The 9,720-nt window shown below is 37.8% G+C and overlaps 1 protein-coding gene across 1 annotated transcript; it reads left to right on the top strand.

Moving 5' to 3' along the window:
- The first annotated feature begins 1,026 nt into the window (after positions 1-1,026).
- On the top strand, positions 1,027-5,195 carry LOC111142016 (NKG2-A/NKG2-B type II integral membrane protein-like). Its single transcript, XM_022494938.1, has 5 exons — positions 1,027-1,213; positions 1,622-1,699; positions 2,186-2,239; positions 3,183-3,334; positions 5,172-5,195. The coding sequence occupies exons 1-5, from the start codon at positions 1,027-1,029 to the stop codon at positions 5,193-5,195; spliced, it is 495 nt and encodes a 164-aa protein (XP_022350646.1).
- Positions 5,196-9,720: the final 4,525 nt, after the last annotated feature.

The following is a 9,720-nucleotide window of genomic DNA, read 5'->3' as shown; positions in this document are numbered from 1 at the left end:
TTAATTCCCAGTTTAGCTTAGTATAGACTAGGTAGCTAGATAGGAAGTAACTTCTTAAAGATCATAGTTTGTAAATTTGAGAGCTAGGAGTAATTCTATATTCCACTGACTGGTGAGCTCATTGACTGAACTATGAAATTACATTTATTTAATTTATTGGAATTCCTTATACAACTGAAGTTTCCCTACTGCCTTTGACATTCTTAGGTTTTTCTGGAAGTTTGTACCAACAGTTTTCTTCCATAAATGACCTACACTTTTATTTACCGTTTTATGGTTTCACACCTTTACTATTAAATCGGTTGTCAATTTCAGGTGTTAATTAAGTACTTTAAAAATAGTTTTGGTGTTTTTTATTTCATTATTGTTCAGGGTTTGGATAAATTTATTGTGTCATGTAACATTTTCAACACATAAAAGATTTCTATTAAAACTTAATGATTTCTTCCAATGCCACAATTACTCAAGGTGAAAGACCACTTGATAGTACTGCATGACATTTTAGTAAAGAAACCTGAGTCTTAAATAAAAGTAATTTACTCCAGGAAATTCCTGTATGTGCTAAAACTAATATTTCCTAATCTGGGGGACTCCATTTTTTTAAACCAATAATGCATTAAAAACTTGTCAAAAAAATTGATGTAGCATTTTCTTTCTAATGCAGCATTTAAATATTAACCCAGTTATTCTGATAGTGCTGACCTATTCTGTGGAATCTGGCCTTACATTAATGAGGACAGTATTATTCCTGAATTCTTTTCCTTCTTCACTCATTTGTTGCTTTACATGTTTCCAACCAATACTATTGTGTCAAACAGAATATAATTTAAAAAACCACTTATTTCATCATGAAGCACTTCTTCAAAGCTCCAAGGAAATTAGTACCAGATTTTACATTGTTCAACAGCAGATGAGTACTACCACTCACCACACACTCCACCCACTGTGACTGTCCCACCCTCTGTTCATCAAGTCCTTCAGCACAGTCCCATTCAGCCCTGTGCCTGACACCACACAGCTGCAGAGATGAATAACCAAGGAGTTACCTACGCAGAACTCAGTCAGGTTAAGGGTTCAAGAAGACAGCAAGTGAAAGCTAAGGGCACTAAAAGTGGCATTTCGGGAACTGAGCAGGAAATAACGTATGCAGAATTAACTCTTCAAGATGCTTTTTGGGATCTTCAAGGGAATGGCAAGAACTACCAATGGAAAGGTAAAACACTTACTACAATACAGACATAGTATAACTGCTCTAGAATGTGCACATGGGGAGCAGGGGTACAGGGAATGAGTAGGGAATGATCTCCCGTATTTTTCATTTGTGTGGATCAGAGCTTGGGGCTGGAATATGGTATTGTAATTGAAATCTGAGGATGAACCTTGCTCAAGTGTTATAATTCATGGTCTTAACCCAGTCTCATGGGGGTAATTTATTGCAAATGTAATGGTACATTCTGAGAGAAGATTACAATGGTCGATGCAAGTTTGGGGTCCAAATTTTTATATGTGACTCCCTGTGCTTTGTTGGTTCTCTTGTATGTAAATTTCCTAAATGATTGTTTTCCATCCATGTTTTCTGAGCATTTTCATTTCTCTTCCAACTATTTACCTTCATGTCCAGGGAAGCTCATTGCTGGGATCCTGGGAATCATCTGCCTTGTCTTGATGTCCACTGTGGTCACAACAGCCGTTATTCACTGTAAGTGTTTCAATGATAAGGGAATTTTTCACTTTAATGATCATCGGTGCTCAAAGTGTTGCACAGTATTATGGAATTGTATTACCTCAATTTAATGCACGTATTTTCTAGGTGTGGAGTGGTTATTCTGAATTTGTCAAGAGTAGAAATAACAGAATAACTCTATATAGAGAGTATTACACACATATTCAGATTTCATACCTGAAATACAAGTTATGACAGAGACTTTATGGAGATATACAAGTTAGTTCTTGAGACTGGTTAAACCAAATACTGCAAAAGACTGTGAGGTTTGATTCTTTAAACTTTTGAATTATCTTCCCCCACATGTTCACTATTTTATTTAATTTTTATGGATAAAATCAATTTTATTACAGAGATTTCTCATTCTAAATAATATACCAAAGTTCAAACTAGGAAACTCAAATTATAATGATTTATTTAGTTTAATGTTAAGTTTTATGAGCATTGTTTTAATTTTTCTAGTTACTGCAGGACCAGTGCAGAACAAGGCATCCATGCAAATAGCGACCCAGAAAGGTAGAAATTTTTTTTCAAAACTCTGATAGTAGGATAGCTTGTATTTTGTGTGTATCTTAAGGTAGACAAGGATGATAATAGATGTTCTTGTGGAAAATGAATTAGAAAATTGCATAGTAAATTTTCGTAATTGATCAGTATAGGAGAGTATTACTTCTTACACAATAGTATGAGAAAATATTTATTTAAAATCAGCATACGTGAGGTACCTGGATGGCTCAGTGAGTGAAGCATCTGACTCTGGGTTTTGGCTCAGGTTACGAACTCAGGGTCCTGGGACTGAGCCCTGTTTAGGCTCCACACTCAGTGCAGAGTCTGAGATTCTCTCTCCTTCTCCCTCTGCCCTCCGGTTCATGCTCTCTCTCTCTCTCTCTGAAATAAATAAATAGATCTCAAATAAAATAAAGTTACTATGGGGCACCTGGGTGGCTCAGTGGGTTAAAGCCTCTGCTTTCAGCTCAGGTCATGATCCCAGAGTCATGGGATCGAGCCCCGTGTCAGGCTCTCTGCTCAGCGAGGAGCCTGCTTCCTCCTCAATCTCTCTTTTTCTCTCTGTGCACTTGTGATCTATCTGTCAAATGAATAAATAAAGTCTTTAAAAAAAAAATAAAGTTACTATATTCATTATTACCAATGGCCTCAAATTCCCTACTGCTATAACATGATATAATATAAACAATTATACAATTCCAAAAAAGTTGTTTTGTTCAGGGATTCAAAGTACATGTAAAGATGGACGTTTTTGTTTGTTTGTTTTATCCTGGCACATAAGTAAGGGATGAAAGCCTGACACTTCTGGGAGTGTGCCTGTGTTTTATTTTTGCCTGCTTGTGAGGGTAAAGTGATGTGTTGTATACACATTTTTGTATACATATGAAAGTTGCAAACTTGCAAGTTTTAATATTCAAAGCCTTTTGGATAACATCTCATAATCCTTCTTTAGCTTATCATTGTGGTCATTGTCCAAAAGAGTGGGTTACATATTCCAAAAATTGCTACTACATTAGCACTGAAAGAAAACCATGGAATGAGAGTCGGTTGTCTTGTGCTAATAAGAACTCTACCCTGCTCTCCATAGACGATGAAGAGGAAATGGTGAGGTTTCAAATATTTGCAGCTTTTATTAAAAGCTTATCATTTAGGGGCGCCTGGGTGGCTCAGTGGGTTAAGCCTCTGCCTTCGGCTCAGGTCATGATCCCAAGGTCCTGGGATTGAGCCCCGCATCGGGCTCTCTGCTCAGCAGGGAGCCTGCTTCCCCCTCTCTCTCTGTCTGCCCCTCTGCCTACTTGTGATCTCCATCTGTCAAATAAATAAATACAATCTTAAAAAAAAAAAGCTTATCATTTAATATTACATTTGTAGATCTCATCCATATAGTCATATATATTTCTTGTTTATTTATTTTAAAGTTTGTTTAAACAACTGTTTAAAGTTGTTTGTAACTATTACTATAGTTACAATTCCATAGTTTTTTACTATTCCATAGTTTGATTTTATGATATTTTACTATTTTGTACCTTTAATGTACATTTAATAATTTCTAGTTCTTGCTTTTCATAGAGAACCATACTTCTATAAATGCTCTTTTGTCTGATAACCTTATTATGTTTTTTCCCACACATTATGAAAACTATATGATTGGGACACCAGGATGGCTCAGTGAGTTAAGCTTCTGCCTTTCGCCCAGGTCATGATCTCAGGGTCATGTGATCCAACCCCACATCAGGCTCTCTGCTCAGCAGGTATCCTGCTTCCCCCTTTCTCACTGCCTGCCTCTATGCCTGCTTGTGATCTCTCTGTCAGATAAATAAATAAAATATTAAAAAAAGGAAACTATATGATTGTGCATTTTCATCACAAAATAGTCAGAACATAAATACAAATCAGATCATGAGCGAGAAGTTTAGAGTCTCTATTAGCCCTGCCAGTTTTAATACTGTGAAATGTCTTTGCTTATTTTTGGAATTTATATCAATGGAATCATGCAGTATGCATTATTATGTATATCTCTTTTTGTTCTTGTATGATATTTGTAATCTGTCTATATTATTCCATTTGTCTGTAGTTTGTGAATTTTCACTGCTGCTGTCTTATATGAATATGACATTTTATTTATTTATTTATTTTAAAGATATTATTTATTTATTTGATGGAGAGAGATCACAAGTAGGCAGAGAGGCAGGCAGAGAGAGTGAGAGGGAAGCAGGCTCCCTGCCGAGCTGAGAGCCCAATGCGGGACTCGATCCCAGGACCTTGAGATCATGACCTGAGCCAAAGGCAGCGGCTTAACCCACTGAGTCACCCAGGTGCCCCTGAATATGACATTTTAAAAGCTATTCTCAGAAACTTACATCCTTTTTAGTATGTGTGTATTATGAATAATTATTTTATGAAAGGCTTTTTCTATATATTTTCCATGTATTATATTTATAATAACTTATTATACATAACTACATAGTATATAGTATATTTATGAAATGTAAATAATGCATTTGTCAAAATAACAATGCATAAATCTAACATTATAATTGTATTTACATATGATTATTATATATTTTTTTCTAAGCATTAGTATGAAGCATAGTATTTTCTCATAGTATTTGTTCAGCCTCTTCAGTAATTCTTCATGGATTAGTAGAGATTCCCAGAACATCAGTATTAATTCATCTGTGTGGCCAAAGGTCTCCACCTCCTTTCCTAAAGTGTAAGTTTCTTGACAACTTGTTTTATGCCTCAAGAGGATTAATCTTACAAAGAATAAATGAAATATGTAAACAATTATATAACACAATTGTGAAAATGTTCCCATAAAAATGGTATGGGAAATATTCAGATTTAGATGTACAGCTATTAGTCTAAATCAACTATTTATTCTTCACAATATTGTGATTCATATTTTTAAGAATATGAGATCTAATTCTCTTTGTTTCAGGCCATCAGTTTCTTCAGAGAGTAACAAGAAGTGTCCCTTTTCAACTCTGACTCAAAGAAAACTTCTTTCAAATCCTGCTTGGATCAAAAAATATATGTTTGCAAGCCCTGGGCATTTTAGTTACCTAATTTCGGTATCTATCTCACCAACTCTAAAGCTATCTCACCATCTGTAAAGAACGTATTTCTCATTTCTTCAAAAGTCATACAATTATTTTTTTAAAGATTTTATTTATTTATTTGACAGACAGAGAACACAAGTAGGCAGAGAGACAGGCAGAGAGAGAGGAAGGGAAGCAGGCTCCCTGCTGAGCAAAGAGCCCAATATGGGGCTTAATCCTGGGACCCTGGGATCATGACCTGAGCTGAAGACAGAGAATTTAACCCACTGAGCCACCCAGGCGCCCCAAAAGCCATACAATTATTATCTCATAATATATTTCAGATATAATTTTTAGAGCAATTTTAGGTTCACAACAAATTAAGAAGAAGGTACAGAGATTTCCTCTATTACCCCTGAATACACAAGGGCATGGCCGCACCAGTTATCAGTATCACTCACTAGAATGGTTTTTTACTGAAGGTTCCACCAAGTTGACTGAAGAGTGGGGGACTCCAATTCAACCAGTCTCCTAAATTTAGCTAGGAATCTATCAAGCCACTCTGGACACCCATGAAATCAGTCTGAGATGTAAGATTATACACATTTGGATCTCTATGGGGGCTGAGAATCATCTGGGGAGAGATACAAAAGATGGAGTTGGGTTTGCACAGACAGATGTTGCAGGACAGAAGGGGGGAGAGCCAAAAGAAACCAGCCATTGGAAATTAATACCCCATGTCAAAAATGCCCTGTGCTCGGGGACCAGCAATACCTTGGAGATGGGTGGTTGCAGGACAGGAAGGGACTGATAACAGTGTTCAAAAAGAACAAAGGGACTTAAGGGACAATTTCAGGGACCAGGTTGCCATAGGTATGGACACATGGACTGGTCATAACCACTGCCCGCCTATGCCTGAGAGGACCCAGTGGGGATTTGAGTCAGCGGTCCCTGGGGCTTGGCAGCTAATGCTGCCACCATAGTCACCTCCGCCACTACTGCTGCCACTGCAGCTGAAAGGACCCAACTTTGTCTGGAGACCACCGTCCTGGGAGCAGCAGCCACCAGGCCAGGGCTTGCCCAAACTCATGTTTTTTGTGGCACGGGTGTACAGAGACAAGTGGGGGTCTCAGCCGGCCACTGAGAGGGTCGCTGGGAATGCACACCACCTGTGGGAGGTTGCATTATTCAGTGGGGTTTGCAGAAGGGGCCTCTGTGTTTTGGACAATTCAGAGAGGAGCAGAGGATGGTTTCTCCCTAAGGCAGAGGTCTGGGTGTGGACAGTTTACTTTGCTCTGACCCTCCAAAATGGCATGAAAAGCCACCAGATAAGAAAAGCCAAGAACAAAAGCCTGAAAAACCAGGTTCCATAAAGCCCAGTCCCATGATAGGGACCAGGGCAAGTCCACACAACTGGATTAACTGAAAAACAACATAGCAGACCCCTCCCCCGAGAAGACAAGCTGAAGGAAAAAGAGAACACAACCACAGAGTCCCCATAAAACTGTAAAAACCCCAACACCAGGGGAATACAGTTTATTAAGCCCTGATACTGTCTCACAGCCTGTATATTTCTGAGATAACAACTTTTCTCTCTCTTTATTTTTAATTCTTTTCATGATTCGTGCTCTTTGATGTTGTTGTTTTGTTGTTGTTCTAACCTACTTACCATTTCAACTAGATGTTTAATTAATACAACCTATTCCATAGTAACTTTTTAACTTGAATGTTTCATACATATACCTTTTTCTTTTTTTCTTATATATATAGAGAGAGAGATAAATAGATATAAGCTTCAATGTAGTCCTTTTTCCCCTATTCAATAATACCTTTACATACATACCATTTTAACTTCTCTGTATGTCTGGGAAGTTGAGTTCTCTAACAAAGATAACAAAATACACCCAGGAAGAACAGAAATGGGCATTCCTTGCCTACACTGAGGGATATTAACAATTTTCCCATCATCCCCCCTTATTGTTTATTTATTTATCCTTTTATTTGTTTGATTGTTTTTCTTTTGTACTTTATAAATATTGCTCTTGGGGCTCATTTTGGCTGGAATTGTTTTTTTTTTTTCTTTTTTCTTTCTTTTTCTTTTTCTTTTTCTATTTTATTTTATTTTTTCTTTTTGGTGGTGACATCTGTTAGCTCTGAACCTTCGCAGGTGTTTCTTGACTGGATAGTGGTTGATATTTTTGGCTGTACATCCCCTCAACCACAACTCAACAGAATGATGAGGAGGAAGAACTCCCAACAAAGAAAAGGTCCAAAGACAATGGCCTCTCCCACAGAACTAATGGATATGGATTAAAGTAAGAGGTCAGAAATAGACTTCAGGGTAGTAGATATGAAGACAATATCTGGAGAAAACTGTTAATGGCAACATAGATTCATTAAGGACAGAAGTGAGAGCAGATTTGGCAGAACTTAAAAATGCTATCAATGAGATACAATCTAATTTAGATACTTTAACAGTTAGGGTAAATGAGGCAGAAGAAGGAATTTGTGATCTTGAAGACAAACTGATAGAAAGGAAGGAGCAGAAGGAGTCCTGGAACAAAGAGCTTAAAATCCATGAAAACAGAATTAGAGAAATAAATGGTGCCATGAAATGTTCCAATGTCAGAATTATTGGGATCCCTGAAGGGGTGGAGAGAGAGAGGGGACTAGAAGATATATTTGACCAAATTGTAGCCAAGAGCTTCCCCAATCTGGGGAATGAAAGAAGCAATCCTGTCCTAGAGGCAGAGAGGACACACCCCAAGATCAATGAGGGCAGACCAATGCCCAGGCATGTAATAGTAAAACTTGCAAATCTTAGAATGAAGGAGACGATTTTAAGTGCAGTCAGGAGGAAGAGATTCCTTAGGTACAGAGGGAGGACGATCAGAATAACCTATTCACATCAATCTGACAAGCCAGAAAGGGCTGGCAAGACATATTCAGGGTGTAAATGAGAAGAATATGCAGCCAAGAATTCTTTACTTGGTAAGGCTGTCATTCAGAGCAGATGAAGAGATAAGAAGCTTGCAGGACCTGAAGAGGCTGAAAGAATATGTGACCACTAAGCTGGCCCTGTAAGGGGGTTCTATTAAAGGAGAGAGACCCCAAGAATGACACAGAACAAATATACAGAGACAATCCATAGAAACAGGGACTTCACAGGCAACACGATGACAATAAAATCTTATCTGTCAATAATCCCTCTCAACGTGAATGGCCTAAGACAATGGAATGTCCTTTTCCTTCCAGTGTTGAGTATCCCATCTACACATATATGTTTCTCACCATGGAGAAGGGGGAATGTAATAGAGAAGCTGCTTAATATACACACAGAACAGTATTTATAGGGAGTTAATCAAGTGTCTATTCAGAGTAGAAAGAGTCATGGTGGGATGTCTGGTGGCACAGTCAGTTAAGTGTCTGATCGGGTCATGACCTCAAGGTCATGAGACCAAACCTGCGTCTAGCTCCATGCTCAGTGCCAGCTGCTAAGACTCTCTCTTCCTTGCTTTCTGCCCCACTCCCCTCTTTCAAATAAATAAATAAATCTTAAAAATAAATACCATACACTAATGATGATAATAGCTTTGTAATACAGCTTTACGTCCAGAATTGTGAAGCCTCAGGCTTTAGTTTTCTTTTTCAACATTATTTTGTCAATTTGGGGTCTTTTTTTTTTTTTTCCCATACAAATTTTAGGATTCTTTGTTCTAGCTCTGTGAAAAATGCTGATGATATTTTGATAAAGATTGTAGTGAACCTGTAGTTGCATTGTGTAGGATAGATTTTTTAAGAATATTTGGTCTTGAGGGAATTGAGAGGCAAGGCAGGGGACCCTGGGGGGTCAGGAGGGAAAAAATGAAATAAGATGGTATCAGGAGGGAGACAAACCATAAGAGACTCTTAATCTCATGAAACAAACTGAAGGTTGCTTGAGGGTGGGAGGTAGGGATAGGTAGGCTGGGTTATGGACACTGGGGAGGGTATGTGCTATGGTGAGAGCTGTGAAATGTGTAAACCTAATGATTTACAGACCTGTACCCATGGGGCAAATAATACTTTATATGTTAATAAAAAATTAAAAGAATATTTGTTCTTCCTATCCATGAGCATGGAATGCTTTTGATTTCTCTGTGTCTTCCTCAATTTCTTTCATGAGTGTCCTATAGTATTCAGAGTACAGATTCTTTATCTCTTTGGTAAGGTTTATTCCTACATATCTTATGTTTTGTTGTTGTTGTCTTTTTTCTTGTTGCAATTATAAGTGGAATAAATTCCTTGATTTCTATTTCATCTGTCTCATTGTTAGTATACGGCAGTGCAACTGATACTGAACTATACTGATACTGAACTATAGGAAACAAAGGGTTGTTGGAGGGAAGGTGTGTAGGAGGAAGGGAAAATTGGGTGATGGGCATTAAGGGGACACTTGATGTAATGAGT

Source organism: Enhydra lutris, unplaced genomic scaffold (genome assembly GCF_002288905.1).
Source record: "Enhydra lutris kenyoni isolate GAN:26980312 unplaced genomic scaffold, ASM228890v2 scaffoldscaffold7, whole genome shotgun sequence".
NCBI lineage: Eukaryota > Metazoa > Chordata > Mammalia > Carnivora > Mustelidae > Enhydra > Enhydra lutris.
This window is presented reverse-complemented; position numbering and strand designations above follow the sequence as displayed.

What these genes read in the sequence shown, in the direction of transcription:
- LOC111142016 (XM_022494938.1), top strand. Translation starts at nt 1,027, where the DNA reads ATGAATAACCAAGGAGTTACCTACGCAGAACTCAGTCAGGTTAAGGGT. An exon ending in GCAAATAGCGACCCAGAAAG is followed by an intron (nt 2,240 to 3,182) that starts GTAGAAATTTTT and finishes ATCCTTCTTTAG; the next exon opens with CTTATCATTGTGGTCATTGT. An exon ending in TAGACGATGAAGAGGAAATG is followed by an intron (nt 3,335 to 5,171) that starts GTGAGGTTTCAA and finishes TCTTTGTTTCAG; the next exon opens with GCCATCAGTTTCTTCAGAGA.